This window comes from Haliotis asinina, chromosome 4 (genome assembly GCF_037392515.1).
Source record: "Haliotis asinina isolate JCU_RB_2024 chromosome 4, JCU_Hal_asi_v2, whole genome shotgun sequence".
Classification (NCBI taxonomy): Eukaryota; Metazoa; Mollusca; class Gastropoda; order Lepetellida; family Haliotidae; genus Haliotis; species Haliotis asinina.
Window position 1 is genome coordinate 51,818,559 of NC_090283.1, and position 21,470 is coordinate 51,840,028.

Sequence of the window (21,470 nt, forward strand, 5' to 3'; positions counted from 1 at the left end):
CCAGAGTTCAATAACCTGCCGATCCAGAAATAAGCCAGTCGCCATCTGGCAGTGGGGAATGTCAGACTGCAGGTATAATCATAAGATGCTCCAGTTCCGTCAAAAACAGGATTCCTCTTCAGACAAAATAACAATTCTGTTTCCTGAACATCTTCATGGGTATCGTTTATTGATTATGGCTATGACAGGATTGGCGATTGATTTGATCGGTGCTGTTCTATCCTGTCGAGTCGGCTTTTTATTGGGAATGAGGTCATCTCCGTAGGGTTGGTTGGTTCACTAGGTCAAACAGCAACTTGCAGCCAAGTTTCTCCTCGCCTAATTCAGACCTTACGTCAGTACATAACACCAGATGAACTTTCAATTAGTGCTATATTTAGACTAATCCTATTCATGTACCATTGCATTGAATCAAATCAGTGGTTGTGGTCAGAGGGCTGGAGGGCGAGAAGTGGCGGTAATATCATTAGGTACAATTGGAACATACTACAGTGGAGATAACTACCTCACATTCCCCACTGCAGATGTAACATGTACCCAGTGCCCACAACAAAGAAATAGTGTTTTGTATTTCAAAACAACAGTGAATTAAAGCCAGTATTCAAAGATATTTGTGATGTTAATGCATTTGAAAAATTAACGGTACAGTTGGTTAAATTTTAATCATCAAAACACAAATGCAGGATTACAAGTATGCAAATTAGGGGAACAGAAGCATATTTACATAAACATCAGTGTCTTATCTGAAGTCAGTCAGAATGGAGTTGACAAGACCATAGAAAATGTCACTGACTCTGGGAAAGTGTTTTCATTAAATTCCAATGCATGTCTAAGAAGATATGAAGTTTTTATCAAATGTCTGTCATCATGCAACATTTCAAAACAAGATGAAATGTGATATTCAACATCCACTATGAACCTGCGTGTTCCTACACTAGTGCAAGTAAAAACATTTTTACAAATAGTAAAAATGGCTGGCATATAGTATGTCAATACTTAATGTTCAGCATAGAATTAAATTCTTACAAGCTATGCTGAGAGAATACAGTATGTTTCTAGAAGATGCAGATGCTGACTTGGTACAGTCAAATTACCTCAAATCAGTGAAGGGTGAAAATTGTTTATCTTCCTTGTGCGATATAGAGGTTATTCCACGTCCATATCTGTGAGTCAAGGGTGCAGTATGTACATTGCACTCAATATCAAACCTGCACTGATTGATCTACAAACTGCCTGAAATATTCACAGGAACAGGCAGGAACATTTGTATTTGTTGTGAATGAGGTGAAAAAAATCAAGTTTCGCTTGCCACTTTGAGCCTCATCTATTTGGCTGTGATTGACAGATCGGCAAATAAATGGTTCATCAAATCATCATTCAGAGTTGTGTCAGCTGATCTGAGAGCTGACCATGTTAAAAAAAACAACTTTTGTCACCTAAACAGTTCTGTGTTAGATGAGGTTGAAAACAAAGACTTTTAGGGGACAAAGACAATCCCATGTGAAGAGTCACGTAACTGGGGAGGTCCAAGCTAGATAGAGAGAAGAGAGCAAGGTTTAGTCTTGCTATAAATAGTCACTCTTTGTGTTCCCTCAAAGCAAGTTCAGGAGGTCAAACACACCAAACCTGAATCACAACACACAGAAAATTTCTGGAAATGCACACAAAACCTCACCTCAGTAAGGAGCCCTTCCACTGTAGCCTTAGTATTTCCACAAAAGTAGCTCAAAATCTCCTTATATCCAAAATATGAGTGCTAAGCAAGTCTTCTGTGGACCACACTGGCCCACATGCCATATGCACATCAGCACACTGCATAAAGAAGGCCAAGCCAGCAAGCTCAGAGGTCACGTTACCATATATAGCAAAGGTCACTGAGCATGACAACTAGCTCCTCTGAAGGCTGGTCAACAGTGTGAGTGAAGCTATGGCTTTATGAGACAGTGTGTGGGTGGAGGTTGGAAATACAAACTTGCCTAGCTTTGTCCCTTTGCTAGGGATTCCTTGCATACTTGATAGGAACATGTAACAGCATGTCACATAAATTAATAATTTAGCATGATGAAATGGGCTCTTGTTTCTTAGTATCTATCTGTGATGTAAACTTGCACCATTATAGTATTTTTCCTTTGCAAGATCATCAACTATTTAAAGTTGTTATTTCTGCATTCCTGTTTGTTCTGGCAGTTTTCTATACACTGTTTTAGTAAACTGATTTCACTTTGTAATACTTCCACACAGAAATATCTGTAATCCAGATGTCTTCTGTAATGATATTATTTGGCAAAATGCATCTGTGATAAAATATTTTAGATCAGTTTGATTTAATGTTTTTTAAATGTCCCATCTAAACCAGCAAGAGCTGGTGGACAAACATAAAGAATAAATATATAAAAAAATAAAGCTAATCAAAATGTTGCTAAAAAATTATGTAACTTATTTTAAGAAATATCAAAATTTGTATCCCTCAATAAGTCTTCAAATATATTATGTTACAAACTGAGTTGCTTGACAGGAACATGGAAGCAGAAGAATGATACAAATAAAATAATAATGTAAAGGTTTTTCAAAAATTGTGAAACTTCTTTTAGGAAATGTCAAAACTTAACTTAAATTTTTTTTTTTTTTCACACACGCTTTACTTCAGGACAATGAAGCAGAAGAAAGATCAACATAATAATAATGTAAATATTTTATCAAATATTATTTCAAGAAATGTTAAAATTTTCATCAAATAGTAACAGGCTTTGAATTAATTTATGCCAAGCAGAAGAAAGATCCAACTAAATCAAAATAAAGATAATAATAAAAATGATTTTTAAAAAATTGCATATTATTTTTAGAAATATTAATATTTTTATCAATTATTAAGTTTCAAAATAAAATTATGATACAGACTGAGTTTCAGAAAGAGTACTTATTGTAAGAAATTTTAAAATGTTTAGCAAACATGAAGTCTTAAAATAATATTATGATGCAGAGTTTGAGGAAAAGTGAAGTAGAAGAAAGATCAAGCTAACCTTTTTTATGAGCAAGAGTGTTTTATTACCACATCAGGATGTAAACTGTCAGTGCAGAGGGGAAGATTGAGATATGAAAATGTTTATTATTTACATCAGAATGAAATTTCAGTTATGACATGAGATGTGAACCAAATACAAAAACAGACAGCTTCACAAGAACAAATAAAAGGCTTACCCAGATAGGGAACATGAAAACTGATGGTATTCCTACTAATGTGATCAGTGGAATAAAAATTTACTTTTTCTGAATTTGTTTCATTCATTACTGTTTCACACATTATTGTATTATATCAAAACATGAGAAAATTAGTCAGTAAAGGCCATATCGACTGTTTTTTTATTTTATTTTACTGATTGTCTAAATGGCATGTTACTATTGAAAGAATTATTATTTATCAGCAACTTCCTTTTTGTGGCCACATTATATATTTTTTAATGTGTAGACAAATCTATATCACATGCAATCTTATTTTTTTAATATATACATTTCATATTTTATTTTCCAAATTATGCTATCAGTCACATATTTATCTATTTCCTTACTTATTTATTTTCAAATTCATGTATTTCATTTCATAACTGATTAATTCTATTTATTTTTACTGTTTTTCAAATATTTTCATTTTATATTTTATGAATTTTCTTTCTTTCATTCATTATTTATTTTCTTTTATTACATACATACTCACATGTAACACAAGTCTATCAAACAAATACACTCAGTATCAAACATTACCTATATGCTTATGAGCAAAGAATACCTTACGAACATATCAAAACATGAACCAAATATTAAGCCCATTTTCATCTCTTCTCTACACGAAAATCAACCTTCAATGATGATGCCGACCTCTGAATGCGGCTAACATTCAGAAATCACGCTTTCAGACATTCCACTGAATTTTGAAACCAAAGCTTCAATGTAATTTGCAAAATCAATACTCTTCGCGACATTGCTATTTACCATAATACACTCGTAGCACCTCCCGTTTATTCTAATGTTGCGAACATGCCTGAAAATTATCTAAGCACTGCGCCTGGAATACATCTTGAGCACTGCCATGCGGTAACTTGGTTTTCGGAGAGCGACAACAGAAATCAATAACGAATCCCAGTTTCTTCTCATGTACAAAATATACAAAAATAGAAACAGCCTCCAATTAGGTCATCGTCGGTGACTGACCTGGAAAGTGAGGTAACTTCGTCAGATTCCATGTTGTCCATGTGTCATTTATAATTATCTCCCTTTAAAAAACATAAAAGCATGGTAGAGATGACTCTGGCCCTTCATTTCTCCACAATCTCATACCTGTATTCAGAACTGTATGGGAATTGTGTAACTCATTTCTGCAGTTACACGATAAGTATGCAAGTAGTACTTGTGTTTCCCAATTCAAAACGACTTTCTTCATTAAATCACAAAATTTTACTTGAAAGAAATCTATTCCATGGAAATCATAACAAAAACATGTTCCTAATTTACTAAAAGTACAATTTGCTAGCATGCTAAGTGAATCAGGATTTTTTTCTGTCATGAATATATTCAAGTCATCTCCAAAATGCCCTTGTAAATATATATCAACAATTTACCTGTCAAACCTACCATTAAGTCATCAGTCATAGTAGAGAGTTCTACATGATGAAGGGATTGGGAAAGACAGGGGCCATGGGCCATTTTGCACATTAGAATGAAAAATGACTCATTAAAATTTGGAAGTTTACTACTGATACAAGGGCAGTGGCCAATTCAATTAATCCTGAAAATGACCCATGGTCAAATTTTCTTTCCCAATCCCTGATGATCTCTATCAGAATTCCTTGAAAAATATCCAGCTAAAATGTCCTCTCATTAGTTTCAATAAACGTTCCAAACGCTGCATAACACGCCAGCATGAGTTACACGCAAGGGTAATCCCTAAAATATTTATTGTGAGCATTCCATGTCTTCCCTAACTGGGGTCACGCTGAAGTCCAGGCTTCGATCCCCCCCCATGGGCACTATGAATGTCCCCATGATAATGCTGGAATATTACTAAAATCAGCCTTAAATGATACACACTCACTGTTTCCTTAAAAAGCATGACATGTCAAGTCCCTTGCACATCACTTCTCTTCTGTCTGTCCAACCCCCTCCTATGTTAATCTTTTGCAGAATAGATTTCTTCCATCGTCAAACCCAACCCCTTTCTTCCATCCTTGTAACCCTCTCTATGTGTTAACCCTTTTCTTCCATCCTCCCCCGCACATGTTGATCCCTTTAACCGCCAAACCTCATTATATATCTCAGTATCAAACAGCAATTACCGAAAAGCATGTCCACCAGACCATAACTACAATCAATACAATCATCCATCCTCTACACCTTCACCAATCACCCGAAATGGAATTTAAAATTTCGGGTACAAAATCACTAAGGAAGAAGCCGACGGAAGCAAATCTCTCCTGAGCCAAATGACAAGACTCCCTTACTCAACTTTCAACTAATCAATATTTTGAGCGGGTTTTTAGTCGTTGCTGGCACCGACTGTCTCATATTTGCGTTCTCTGTCTGCATGTCTCGGAAAGCTGTTTTAAAATGCTGGCTGGTCCTTCCCCATATGATAATTTGGAAAATAATATTTTCTACATCTCAAGCAACCAGTCTTTGGCATACTGCTAATGAATTTCTGTGGAACCCTCATCCTCAAAGCTCAACTGATGGAATTAAAAGTCATTTAAATCAAATCAAATTCTCGGTTATTATGCTATTTTTATATACTTCACATCAAACGAGTTGACTGTCTGGCGAAAGCAAAAAATGCTGAATGCATAAAAATCTGATTTTTAAAAATTCTCTGCATAAAAAATATGCATCTGTACATTCTTCCCCTAAGATGCTAAAAGGGAATTTTTTGAAAATATTTTTGGAAGATGCATCAGTAATTCAGGTAATGGCACCATCATAATTTGATCAGTTTTGGAAAAGAGTGAAGATGTTTTCCAAGATGTACCTTGAACAGGAGTGACATCACCATGAACACTGTTGAAAATATATTCAGTGAAAACATGATGACAGCCAGTTTACATATATACAGCAAACTAGCATCAACAACAAACTGTTGACGGACATGAGAGAAGGTCAAGTGACTGACATTTATTATCAGCAGTAATTTAACAAAATGACAGCAGCATATGCAGTAGAAAACATATCAGAATAAGTGTTTGTTTTGAGTATTAGATCAGAGACTGCCCTAGATTCCCAAATACTGGTGTCATCTTGCCTCCCTCTGTCTTCAAGGAAGCCACATGGATATAATATGGGGTTATTTTTTCATAAAGTATGAGAATCTGTTGATTTACCATTGTATTTGATTTGATCAAACAGATTCTGCTTCAGGGCAGTTTCTGTTAGTTTTGTTTGTTTAATACCATGTTCGAACCACACATCTGGACCAGACCATCCAGTGATCTAAAGAATGACCATCTTTCTACATAAGTGGAATATATTGAGGTGTTAGCAAAGTCAGCAAGACTGACAACCCTATTCCACTGTCGCCTGAAAAGCATGAGTTAATGAAAATCAATTCTAAGACTGGACCCTATTCTTATCAAAGACCGTTTTGAGGTTCTTTAGAGAAGTTCGTATTCATGAATAAGAAAAAATGTTATGGATGTCAACTTCTTCCTTATTCTATACACAACATGTATAGGTTTTTCCTTGCCCCTTCGTCATGTGAATCTACCTGACAAAGGGGCAAGGAAAAAAGAATTCCTTTTAAGTATGACATTATTTCTGATGGACTTATGGAATATGTGTATATGTCTTGGTGCTATATGCCTGAAATAATGCAGATATGTCATTAAATTTCATCTCCCTCTCTCACATCTCCCCAGCACCACACAGCTGGAATATTGCGATGTGTGGCATAAAACTGAACTCACTAACGCTCACTTCTCCCTTTTAAAGCATAAATGAAAATCTTTTTCTTTTTTTTTATCCAAAATGACTGAAACCAAAACAAATAATGTGTGATGATACTTTGATAAGAAACTAGTGGTAAATGCACTCCATGCAAATACAATTGTGCATAAACTCAATTAATGAAATATATTCCAACGATATAATTAATTTTTCTCACTGGAAGGTATCACTTTGTTGGCAAATGCAAAAGTGTCTGGAGTAAATCTTGAAAATACAGGAATCCGATACCAGTGGTACAAAAACAACTGGGAAAAGGTGAGGTACCAACAAGATGACCTGCGCCTGGACCTGGTTGTCACCAAAGTACCTCGGTCACAATAGATCTGTGAACTTGTGTACAAGAGACAGTTCCATGTCAGACAAATCAGGTTGATGGATGAGGTCATTTGACAAGAAGGCTTGAAGAGTTATTTCCCTTGTTTCTGCTGCCCTCAAAGCTCCTCAGCATGGCTGTGACTGCCAGTAGGAAGCTGTGACTGGTAACATCAATACTACAGAGTGTTGCACAAATAGGCAATTGACGTGAGGAGCTCATGCGAGAGGTCTGTCAGAATGTGTACTGTCATGAACCAACCAAGAGAGACAAATTATACATTTCATTATCCCATGTGATGACTACTTTTGGTCAGGATTATATATCAGGATTATTTTATAACTCATATATCTAAACATTGCCTACCATGCATAAACTGCTGTCATATCGAATTGTCTTGATAATAATAATTAACAGTGTCTGTCTGAACAGAAAGTAGCTTTCATTGTCTTGATACTAGAATTAATCGGTGCCTGTTCGAACAAGAATTATTTTTGATTGTCTTGATAATAGAATTCATCGGTGCCTGTTTGAGCAGGTAGTATCCTTGATTGTCTCGGTAATAGAATTACTGGGTGCCTGTTTAAACAGGCAGTATCCTTGTTTCTCTTGACAACAGAATTAATCGGTGCTTGTGTGAACAAGAAGTATTCTTGATTGTCTTGATAACAGAATTAATCGGTGCCTGTTTGAACAAGAAATATCCTTAACTGTCTTGACAACAGAATTTAACTGTGCCTGTTTGAACAAGAAGTATTCTTGACTGTCGTGATAATAGAACAAACATTGCCACTAAGGTCACATGATCCCCCATTGCAAATTATTAAATCGAACTTGAATATGAATAAAAGTGAAGGTTGCAATTTAGGATAAGGTTAAATGTCACCATAAACATGACTATCCAACCTCTCTTGATATCTTGCTCCACAATTGTTCAAACAAATAAATATTTTCAAGACTCACAAGACATGCATGTATGTCATAGTGTACGAAATAAGCAAAAATAGTAATAAAGAAAGTCTTAAAAGTATATGACGAAAATCATATACAGTGAACAGTTCTTGAGATACCTCAGTGACAAGCTTAACATGCAGCTTCAGATGCTGATATCTTCAAAGTTTCACCATGACCTTAAAAATTAAGTGAAGGTCACCAAAATCAACCGGGCACTATGCCTTCCCTAGATAAAGCTTGGTGTCAAATAGTATATGGTTCTTGATATATATCGCTGACAATCTTTACATGCAGGTTAACATGCTGAATCTTCAAAGTGGCCTTGAAAATTATGTGATGGTCACCAAAATTGACTGGGCACTGCAATTTTGTTAGGTGAATCTTGGTGTCAAATATGAAGAAAGTCAAGGGAATGGTTCATGAAATATCTTGCTGACAAACTCAACACGCAGCTTAACATGTTGATAATTTCAAACTGTAGCCATGACCTTGAAACTTAAGGGAAGGTCACTAAAACTGACTGAGCAATGCGCCTTCCTTAGATATAGCTTGATGTTGAATATGAAGAAAATCCTGTGAACGGTGGCTGACAAGTGTAAAATGTGAATGTCTTCCTGTGATCTTGACATGAAGGTCAACGTATCAAACATGAAAATGATCTAGTCAACTGTTCTTAAAATATTCCAGTTCGTATGTACAGACAGAAGGACAGAGCCTAATACAAAATCCACTGCTTCACACATTTACAGGGTATAAAAAAACCCTCATCCTCGAGTTTCTGAGGATCCAGTTGACAAGTTCATTTTAAGATAAAACTGTTAATTCCTTAGAGACATACCCCTTCTCATTCAAAACTTTCAGATTCTGAAAATAATGAATTAGCTGCACAAACCCAAAACAGAATACCACAAAGAATGACAAACATCAAAGTCAACGTTCAGCTAATGTTCAGCAGAAATAACTCAATGTCCTGCTACTGCATGGCAAGAATAAAATAACATTCAGCTAATGCTCCACTTACATAACTCAATGTTCTGCTAATGTTCAGTTGGAATAACTCAACTGAATATTCAGCCAATGCTCAGCAGGAAAAACTCAATGTTCAGCTAATGCTCAGCTGGACTAACTCAGTGTTCAGCTAATGCATGGCAGGAACAACTCAATGTTCAGCTAACACCCAACATGAATAACTAACTGTTCGGTTTTCGTGCATGTCGAATAATTCTTATGTTCATCTTATGAGAACATGATCATCAAATTACAACATGATGGGTGCGTTGCAAACAACCAATCACTTGCAAGCGATGTACAGCGATTCACCTGACGACGGAGCAGTAAGTTTCAGTCGCTTGCAATCGCAGCAATCACTCAATGAAGTCGCTTCGTTCTCAAACCAAAATGGCGGCTTAGCAAAATTTGAATTCGAAGGCTGAACAAACTTGTTCGGCTGCTAAGCTGGCAAAAAACAGTTTACATCCCAGCATCTAAGTTTGTTCCACTGGTTCAATGTAGTCATCATCAATCATAAATTCATCACTCGTCATCGAGACTCCCCTAATACCTTCTTTATTAGCGCCAGACAAGCAAACGGTAATCGCTCCGCCATTTTTGGAAGAGTGGTAAACACTTCAAGCTGCTGCAAGCCCCTAATAAGCGATTCATTTGCTTACTCTAATCGATTTTCGGCTTGCAACGCATCCGATATCACATGATATCACTTACCAATTGAAGGCATTGAAGTGGAAGTAGACAAGGCCTAAACCATACAGGAAGGGGGCATTCTGAAAGGAGGAACAGCCAACATATCAATTCATCATTCCGAATTCGCCACTGAACTAGGGTGAAATGCATGACTGAGTAAATATCGTTTTCAACAGACCCCTGAAGATCCCGCGGTAGAATAGGCCTTCAGCAACCCATGCTTGCCATAAAAGGAGACTATGCTTGTCATAAGAGACAACTAACGGGATCAGGTGGTCAGACTCGCTGACTTGGTTGACACGTCATCAGTTCCCAATTGCGCAGATCGATGCTCATGTTGTTGGTCACTGGATTGCCTGGTCCAGACTCGATTATTTACAGACCGCCGCCATATGGAATATTGCTAAGTGTGGCGTAAAACTAAACTCACTCACTTGTTTTCAACAGCTTTTTGCAATATTGTAAGTATAGTTTTAAATTACTTTTACCAATATTCCAACAATATCATGGCAGGGGACACCACAAATAGGCTTAAGATATTGTTTCTTTGCTCTTTGTCTGAGATGAGTACTTTACAAAAGTGATTCAAAGACACAGTCAACCACATAACATCTCTATAGTATCATTTCTGTTTCAGGCACTGAAACCTGGATTGGTTGGTTGGTTAGTATGTCAATGCTGCACTCATCACTATTCCAGCTATATGGTGACAGTCTCCAAATAATCAAGCCTGGACAACACAATCCAGTAATCAGCAGCAAGAGCACTGATCTGTGCATCTGGGATATGATTACATGTGTCAGCTCTAACCCTGACTTTCACAGGGGACGTGACATGAGAAAACAGAAATCAAATTATTCAGTAATTACTGTACTTGCTCTGAGCAGACATGTTTAAATCCCTGACACTTCACAGAAGTGAAAACAAAGCAGTGCCATTATCAACAGGTCTAAGGCTCCCTTCATGAAGCAACCTTTACTAAGGTTAACCTCAACGTCCATTCTTTAACACTGCACTAAGGTTACTTTAGTGACTTATTATCACCTTAGTGCTTTGTGAAAGGAGGCCCAGATGTCCAAATGATCAGAAATAAAAAAAAAACAGATCAGGGTTGATCTAAAACGGTGTGCTGGATTACACAACCCCCAGTACTCTCCCCTAAGAACATTGGATCCGCCCCTACAGGTACCAACAGACAGACAGACAGACAGACAGACAGACAGACAGACAGACAGACAGACAGACAGATCAAAAGGAAACTATTAAGACTAACCTTCCATGAATCTGGTTGCATGTTGTAGAACTTCTGGTATGCTGACAGGGCTAAAATGCAAAATATATTTTATTAGACACATTTTGTATTCATAAATAAATACAATGATGCATCCTTATCATCCTTATCAATCAGGGGACTGTGATACTTTAATTGACCCTAGACACAAAGACTCACCTCTTGCCTTGCTCAGTATCAGTTTCCCTAGTCCCAGAACACCCCATCATATTGCCCCAACTGATGACCACAATTATTTCTTTCGTAATTATCAAAAAATATTTAAAACTCAACGATAATTCTGTCAGATGTCACAGAGGTTGTTAACAACCTTGTGTTATGCTTTATTAGATTGGTTAAAAACATTCTCTACAAATGGCTGTATAATTACGGTGTGACTGCATTTTTATTCTGTACCTGCACCGAGTGCAACCTGGCTTATAACTTACAGATTTGGCTGCACCATCAACATTTTGGATGTACAATAAAATAATGTCACTAGTTCTAAAATGTAATTTGTTTAGCAACTTTCTTATCAAGCACTCAGTATCAGAACATTCAACAGAATCAGAACATATGATGATCAATGCAGGAATTTACAGGACACAAATCTCTGCGTCCTATACACATAAAAATTGACAATTGATGCAACAAAGTTTATTAGCACATCCACAGGGACGTATGAAAAGGCCAAACACTTTTGTAAACATCCAGATCAAGGAACAATAAGTTATCTCTGAGTTTGCTACCAGCTGGGTTGTGTTATCTTATGCAATTTCATTACTGTAATTACTAATGTATTGATCATGACACACAATGTAACAACAGTATTAACGATAATATTTAAGTGTCTGGGACCCTCTTTTCTTTGCCCAGGACCCCTGAAAATTATTAGCATGTGTCCCACGGACCCTAAAATACAGGACTCCATCCGACGGACCCTAAAATACAGGACTCCATTCGACGGACCCTAAAATACAGGACTCACAGTAAATCCCAATCAATAATGAATTAATCTGTTTCAATTTTGCATTACCTCTATTCGTAAATGTCTGTAATACTGACACCTGAAGTATTTATAGGTACATAAATGTATACACTAGTAACAAGCAACGCAGAGAGTGGGTGTAATTTTACACTGCTTGCTGCAATATTCCAGCAATATCACAGCATAGGAAACCAGAAAAGGGCTTAACACATTGTACAATGTGGGGAATCAAACCTGGATCTTCGGTGTGACAAGCGAATGCTTTAAGCACAAGTTCTACTAAAAAGGAAACATTAAAAGATCACATTAGATGAAGGCTATACAGCGCATTTACTATACGGGGGCCCCTTTCACAAAACTCTCGTAAGTCTAAGGTCTCGTAACTTTTCTCGTAGCATTCCTACTTCCTATGTTACAGTATAGGAGGTATGAATGCTACGAGAAAAGTTACGAGATCTTAGGCTTATGAGAGTTTTGTGAATGGGGCCCCAGGGCATCAGTGCTGGTATTCCATGTTAACCTGCTATCAGTAAATGTTCCAAGGTACTTGTATTCAGCAACTGTCTAAATTGGTTCATCAGTAATGATACTGTTGGGGTGTTAGTTCTGAAATCAATACACACTGTTTTCGTCTTTTTCACATTTAAAATCTGTAATATAAATTACAGTAATGTTTTATACAGGGCAATGATGACGTGAATGTGGCAGGCTTTCAATGAGCAACATAGAGACATTGTCAAAGGGAGGCAACTTGGTACAGGTAGCTGCTCTCAGGCAGTGTTCAGGCACATAAATATTTTTTGTTTAAAGCTGTACTTAAGTGTTTGTCATGACATTCTGTAGTCGACAAGAATGTTACACAAGAGTTACTTATCACAACTGCATTTCTTTGATGTGTTAGTATAATCCTAATACTCTTTGAAAGCTCTGAACATCAATAATATCACTGTAACTTGCAGGGAGTATTTTCGCAGCTTGAACAAGCTATTCTATTGGATAAAGTTTGGTTTCCAATGACTAGTGTTGGGAATCAGAATACAAACTCACTAACAATTATATATACAGTTTAAATGTAATCACCAGTTTATAAGGTTTTCCCACCAGGTTTTATGTTTTTTGTAGTTAATACACTCATACAATAAAACTTTTAGCATGAAAGAACAAATATGCCTCAGTATATCTCACTATGTTCACAACGTACTTTAAAGTTATTCATACACAGGTTACAATATTTTCCATGGGCATGAATACGAAATTAAAAGGTTTAGGCTTTGTGAAACGGGGCCCAGAACCTACTGACAGTGCCACAACAGTGCAAACTCAAGTGTTTTCGTCAGAGATCTATAGAATATGATGCCTCCTACTAGTGAAACTCACAAGAACTGAAACTTTCCCCAATGTTTGTATCATTCATTTTGAGGGTCAAAACCTATTTCTTCTGCCAGTGCATGAATCATAATAATTTTTCTCACCATCATTTCCCATCTACTTTTAATTGTTGTGGATTGACCATACGACAAGCATGGAAATGAGTGCACTATCATAAATATGCACTATTCTTAGTATCACCATAACACTCCTACTTCTCTTAGCACTTACACGATCTCAGCAATCATTCTCATCTTAGCACTAGGGTGATCATAACTCTCATACTTATCTTAGCACTAACACTTATCTTCAGGTGATCTTAATCATACTTATCTTGGAAGTAAGGTGATTGTAACACTCATGCGTCTCTTAACACTTCGGTGATTGCAATAGTCATTCTCATCTTAGCACTAAGGTGATTGTAACACTCATACTTCTCCTAGCACTAAGGTGATCTTAACACTCATACTTATCTTAGCTCTAAGGTGATCGGAACACTCATATTTCTCCTAGCACTAAGGTGATCATAACACTCATATTTCTCCTAGCACTAAGGTGATCATAACACTCATATTTCTACTAGCACTAAGGTGATCATAACACTCTTACTTCTCCTAGCACTAAGGTGATCATAACACTCATATTTCTCCTAGCACTAAGGTGATCATAACACTCATATTTCTACTAGCACTAAGGTGATCATAACACTCATATTTCTACTAGCACTAAGGTGATCATAACACTCTTACTTCTCCTAGCACTAAGGTGATCATAACACTCATATTTCTCCTAGCACTAAGGTGATCATAACACTCATACATATCTTAGCGCTAAGGTGATTGTAACACTCATACTTATCCTAGCACTAAGGTGATCTTACCAGTCATACTTATCTTAGCACAAAGGTGATGGTCATTTCAATACTGCACTATAGGCTTACCATCACTACTGTGTACAAACAGACATGACCAGATTCCACAAAGCCATTGCAGAGCTGCATTCACTGTAAACCTATGTTGTATTATGCAAGTTACGACCACTTTGCCCTGAGATCACGTCATGGAATGAAGCTAAGGCTGATGTTTGAAGTCACCTTTCGGATACTGTTCCAGCAGAAGATGCAGATGACCAAGATGGCAGAAGACTCCAGGTTCAATTGGCTTCACTTTCTCTTGACCCTCACTCCCACTATTGGCCAGACTTGACTGTTTAGCATGGACACGAAGCAGATTGTGGTAGTGACTCACACCCTGAAACATTTCACACAGAAATAACAGTAGCTTTACCACAGCTTCCCCTCGGAACGCAAGTTTCCTATATTACCATGTACATTACGTACGCTTCAGACAGTCCCATGTCACAAGACAGATGTTTTGACAAAGCAATTTAGTCAAGCATCAGTTAAGTCCTATTAATGACATGCTAATCCAGTCATTTCTACGCGAGATGGTTGGTGTAGTTTCAAAGAAAGTAAACATGTTTCAACACAATTACAGGTGTGCGTTGGAGTGCATTGAAAGCTATATATATACTATGAACCTACAATGAATGAGTTTTCAGTAAATACTAAATGTAAGTTTCTGAAAAATATGCACATAGGTGAAATTCGCTGTTGAATATCATCAATTTTTGCTCAAATTTTGCACATTTTTGTCAGTTCCTGACAATTTAATTTCCTCTTTTTATGTTTTCATTCATGTCATCCAATAACTTGACCATCTGTCAATGACTGTAGCAAATTTTGTTTAATTATTTTCATAAATAACACATTTAGACGCATTTTTGTGTGACATGTAGAATTTCTCCATCTGTGATCAGACAGTCACGCGAATGAGTGAACCCGTCTCAGGTAGTCACTTGTACACGTAAAGGGAGACTGTCTCGCATACACATTATGTCCTCTACTGAATACATGTACAAAATCGGTCCACACTTGGGCCCACAATGTTTACACTTTATATGCCTTTAAAATTTACATTTATGGCCTGATTTTCACAAGGAAAAGTGACCTGAAATAAGTAGCATGCTAGTTATGACGCAACATATTTAAGATCAGTTATCCATAATATGTAAAAATCATGTGTTATAGCTAATATAGTGTTGGGAATTGGTCATATTCTTATAACTGATGATCGGGTCATTACAACCAGTCATCAAAAAAAAAAATTGGTTGGCGTCATTCTTTTAGATTTTTCTATTCAGGTTGTTATTGAGTACAACAGATATGTTCCATCGTCAAGTGTTTCAAGGACTACGACAGCAGTTCCAAAATCGCTTGTGTTCAATTATGAGAAAAATGTCATTGATTATCTGCCTGTTTGGTGGCTGCGACCAATCTTTGATTATTTCAATTTATCAGAAAACAAGTAATATTAAGTAATAACAGTAGTGGTGTTAAGGTTACACGTCAATGAAATAACTGAATAGTGACCACAGTGACTGAATGTCAAGCAATTAACTCCACTTTAACATTCCAGTATAATTTCAGCACGGATTGGAGCGTTTTTCACACTATCATCTATAGGTTGTTTGTCCCTGATTAGTTAGTGGGAGTGAATGAGTTTAGTTTCATGCTGCTTTTAGCAATATTCCAGCAACATCATGGTGGAGGACAGTAGAAATGGGCTTTACACATTGCAACCATGTGGGGAATCGAGCCCAGACCTTTAGTGTGACAAACAAACACTTTAACCAGTGGGCTACCCTGCCACTCCTTATCTTAAGGAGGTTGGATACAAAATATCCAGAAATTGTTCAATTTGGTTTCCCTTTGTAGAAAAATGTGTGCCAAATATAATGATGTAATAAAAATAGAAATGCATTTGATTGACAAGTGGCGCCAACTTAAGGCACAGTTTGCATAAAGTAACATGTCAAATTATACTTTAAACATTTAATATATGTGGGTTTTTAAAAAGATATTTCAGTATCAATATGATAAAGCAGGACAATCAATTTTGAAGGCAGCATGTAGGATGTAACACATTAATAAACAGGAATGGGAACTTGTATTTTGGAAATTCACACTAGATTAATATTCAAACATTTTTAAACAATATGTTACCAGAGGGTACCAACATTATCTCCAATTAATCCAGTAGACCCAAATTTAACTTGATAAGAGGAGATAACTCTTGCCCTCAGGATAAATGCTTGTGTGGCCAAAATAACATGAGGTATTATCAGAAGCAAGATAAAGTTAAATAACTGCATAACATAAATATGAACTCCTCTCACATCCTGTTGCATACAGTATGCACATAAACCACAGTAGCCAACCTCTTTTAAGATTCAAGGAAGACTAAAATGGAATCCTAGTGAGAAGGGTACTTTCCATAAAATAACATGAGTCATCAGAAGATGATATATCTCCCCGGCCCCCACATATTTGAAAGGACAAATCATCTGACAGTTACTTAATGTTTTTTGAGACTAAGTCTGAATTGTTTCTATGGAAATCACCAAAAATATAAATGCCATATATCTGTAAACAGCAAAAGGCACCACTTCAAGATCTGTCTCATATATCTGCCAAGATCTATTGAAAGATATGAAATGGTTTTTGAGTTGTGCTCCAGAAACAAAGCCCATCCCTTTGAGACTAAGTCTGATTTGTTTCCATGGAAACAGAAAAAAATAAAAATGCCATAAAATAATAACTTGATCAGACAAGAAAATTCATTCATAATCATCATCAAAATGTTATCTGGTGAGAGGTTGTGAAAGAATGAGGTAGCCTTGTGGTCAAAGAGTTGGTTTGTCACAACGTCCACTTGGTATGATTCCCCACAAGGGTATGTGTGACTGTGAAGCGACCCATGAAGGTCCCGGGGTAGAATAGGCCTTCAGCAACCCATGCCTGCCATAACTATGCTTGTCGTAAGAGACGACTAACAGTGGTCATGCTCGCTGACTTGGTTGACACACATCATTGGTTCCCAATTAAAAATAAAACGTGCTCATGTTGTTGATCACTGGATTGTCTGGTCCAGACTCGATTATTTACAGACTGCCGCCATATACATGATATACCTGGAATATTGCTGGCTGTGGTGTAAAACTAAACTCACTATGTGTGAAGTCCATTTCTGGGGTCTCACGCCGTAATATTGCTAAAATACTGCTAAAAGCAGTGTAAAACCATACTCACTCACTCTCTCACTGAGAGAATAATATTTCCCAATTAATCACACCGACCACACAATCCACTGATCAACAGCATGAGCAATTGAGCATTGATGATGACATGTCAACTATGTCAGCCTAACCACTCAGTCCCTCCAGTCGCCCCTTACGACAGGCATGAGTAACTCACTTAGTTCCAATTCAGATCATCATGGTCGACAGGGAATAAAGAGGCAAAAGGACTACTTCAAATGTTTCATATTTCATACCTTCTCCAACAAGCTTTTCTTTGAAGTTCCATCAGATGCATCAAGCTTGACAAATCCAAACTGGCGGCTGAAAATTAAAATAAAATGTGATAAGCATGAACATGTTCGTGATGCAGTATTCGTGTTAACGCAGAAACATGTGTTTTTCACCCACAATAATAATAAAACCATGCAAAGAATATATTGCACGCATGGTTCTGATGCATAGATTCTGATCTACATAATTTTTGAAAAATACGTTATAACTGCAACATAGAGACAAACAATAAATATAAACATGATTCAGGATTGTACTGAAAATTTCACGCGCAAAAGAGTTTGCCCTCATACAAAACCTACCGCGATCACTGTGATAATAACAGAACAGGCCTTATATAAACATAGAGGGTGCGCTGCAAACAACCAATCGCTTGCAAGCAATGTACAGCGATTCACCTGATAATGGGGCACTAACTTTCAGCTGTTTGCAATCACAGCAATGTTTGGATGTGGTCGCTTCGTTCTGAGGAAAATTTGACTTCAAAGGCTGAAGAAACTTGCTCGGATGCCACATTGGCAAAATCAGCTTACATTCCAGATTTCCAAGTTTGTTCCACTGGTTCAAAGTAGTCATCAACAATCATAAATTTATCCAGTCTAAGTAAACTTATCGTCAGTACTTTTCGTTACACTCCACTACTGAGTCTAACAAAACCTTATGGGAAGTTGTGTCAGGTAACCTTTGAGATTGACCAATCAGAACACAGCTTACCAAATCGCGAAACATTCGCACATACCTTTTGAACTTTTTTTCTCGAAAAGGTTCGTACCCGAACAATTCCGAATGCTATTTAGCTTATGCTCGCTTCTAGGTGATGCACACAGCGTATGTACAACCATGACAACGGTGAGTAAACAGTCGCTGAAAATGGTGTTTTTGGCAATATTCAAGGATGTCATCTTACGGAAATATTAGCTAATGGTAACCATGTCAACAGAAACCCCAAAGCATATATACTGCAGGTCAAATAACTGTGTTATATGCGGATTTTTGTTTGTAGAGAGATCTGTGTCAGTGACCTGAATATTTTGAAAGTCCCTCCGATCCCTAAATAGTAGCCATTGTCTGACTGGTTAAATCTATTTAACCATCTGGCCTTTGACTGGACTGTCATTGGTCGCTCAAAGGTTACCTGACGCTACCTTCTACTAGGTTTTGTTAGACTCAGTGGTGGAGTGTAACGAAATACACTGAGACTAAGTTTACTTAGACTGTATATTTATCACTCGTCATCAAGACTCTCCTAATAAGTTCTTTATTAGCGCCACATGAGCAAATGGTAATCGCTCCACCATTTCTTGAAGAGCGATAAACGCTTTGAGCTGTTGCAAGCCCCGAATAAGCAATTAATTTGCTTACTCTAAGCTATTTTTGGCTTGCAACGCACGCCATCTATAAACATGGAGTTTCTGTCACTAATAACCATGTCAACTGCCACACTCTACTCAAGTCATACAATAGAAGCACTCTTTACTAAGGCTGGACCAGATTATTGCGTGACTGATTCTGTGAGGATTGATCACTAATATAGATGACAGTGGTAAACAATCGTTAACAAAATATTTATTGATTACCAATATATATTATTATTAAAGAAGTAACTTTGAGTCAAAATGCCCCCCAAAAAGAAACAAATGAACATATTTCACATCACTGAAAAAAAAAAATGTCCTGAACCTAACTTAGAAGCAGCCCATGAATAAAGACTTAACTAAGGTCATTGCGGGAGTAAATAAGAACTTTACTTTATCACTAACATTTATTACAATATTCACATTGGTATAATATTCATAGGAATAATCACTGATAATTTTCCCATTGATGATATTTCTAATAACCCTGATACTAAGGATCACAGACTGGTACCTAAGGATGCTCACCCATCCAAGTCCATCACCCGTCCCATTCCATCCAATACTAAGGAGAGTTGAGCAAAACCCATCGCAAGTCTTACAAAATTAACATGATTAACCCTAAGGATCACACAGACATGTGACCAGTCAGTGTCAAGTATTAACTTCACTAGACTTAATGTTGTTGCGTAGGATATTATCATCATTATAAGCTGAGCTGAGGCATAAGCAAAATGTGATAGACTCAGCCTTCAAACATATGGCTTAACTCACAAGCTGAGACTTTTTTCATGATTTTGAAAAAAAGTACACTATCATGAATATTCCACTGGTAAACACATATAAGATGATCCACGACCTGACAAATGACCCCAATTTGCATACTTGGGAATGCCCCACAGAATGATCCACTTGAAACAAGAGGGAGACAGGTTGTCTGATAAATATCAAAATCTGTTTAACAGTATTGAGACAGGTGTAAAACAGTAGCAAGACAGGTGATAATCAGTAGTGGTGTTGATTTCATGTCACAGCATGTATTGCATGTGCATAATCGTCAAGCTACCTGTAGCAGCCAAGTGTACTCGCCCAATTCGTTGTACCACCTCTCTTGTCACAAATGCGTTGAGTGCGCAAGATCATCTAATATGTGTCTAGCAGTATTCTATACCTTTTCCAAATTTGGACAAATTATTAGAGACATTTTGGATGACAACATGTCATTACACATGCATATAACCTAAACTGTCAACTTTGCCCAGCTTAACCCAGCTACAAAGTCCCAATAAAAGCAGTCTAAGTATGTGGGTGTATCTACATGTAAACCATATGTAAGAGATCTTCACGTATTACTTTCCACTAAATTTCTAGCTGCTCTTGACTGGTGAAGATTTGAGAAACGGCCCCTAGACAATGCATTTCTTGTTCATAGCAAGCACACAACATATTCAACATACCCTTGCATAGTATAAGATACTTCCTACAACTACTGTCACAGCTGCATTGCTGCTCAAAACCTATTGCGTTTCCATTTGGGGGAAGGGAATCAACTCAACGAGGTCACAAGTTTACCTGTCAAAATCTGCAAGTTGCAGACGATCATCAGCAGATAAAATAGGTCCATGTGAATCGGCAGGAACTTTGGGAGTTTCTTCGACTTCTGCCATGATTAACGCGTCAAAAACGTTCAACCCTATCCCGCAAATTATGCTACAAATAGTGCAACGAGATCCCAAACAGACTAAATTTCGGCCATTGTTGTCGCACTGACCTAGTTCCATAAACATCCAATGAAAAAGGTTTTAGCAAACTTTTGGCCAATCAAACTGAATATAACAACATAGCCATCAAGGGTATATACAAAATTAGCGCAGAATAAAACGAAGTAGCATATAAGCGAAACAAATGTTTAAAATAGCGAATATGAAACGATAGCAGTACAAAGCACATCATTTGTAAAACAAAATTTTTGAAATGGCAAAAGTATTTCTACTTAAAACCATCTTGTTAAAAGCAAACACTAACAATCCCCCTAAACATATTCTACCAAATATAGGTATCAACTGTTTGAGAGGCATTCTAGAAGTTGCTGAGATAAAGATGACA

General features: G+C 37.0%; 1 protein-coding gene across 2 annotated transcripts in view; it reads right to left on the bottom strand.

Annotated features, from left to right (window-relative positions):
• The window catches only part of LOC137281647 (histone demethylase UTY-like), a 123,001-nt gene extending 101,875 nt beyond the window's left edge, over positions 1-21,126 (bottom strand). The window contains exons 1-5 of one of the 2 annotated variants that reach the window (XM_067813026.1): positions 20,937-21,126; positions 17,973-18,039; positions 14,672-14,828; positions 11,226-11,275; positions 9,974-10,032 (exon numbers count right to left, since the gene is read on the bottom strand). In XM_067813026.1, the coding sequence (XP_067669127.1) occupies positions 9,974-10,032; positions 11,226-11,275; positions 14,672-14,828; positions 17,973-18,039; positions 20,937-21,031 (428 nt within the window). In that variant the 5' untranslated portion in view covers positions 21,032-21,126. Of the gene's footprint in view, positions 1-1,675; positions 1,823-9,973; positions 10,033-11,225; positions 11,276-14,671; positions 14,829-17,972; positions 18,040-20,936 lie in introns of those variants that run through there. The other variant, XM_067813028.1, reaches the window with a different exon arrangement.
• Positions 21,127-21,470: the final 344 nt, after the last annotated feature.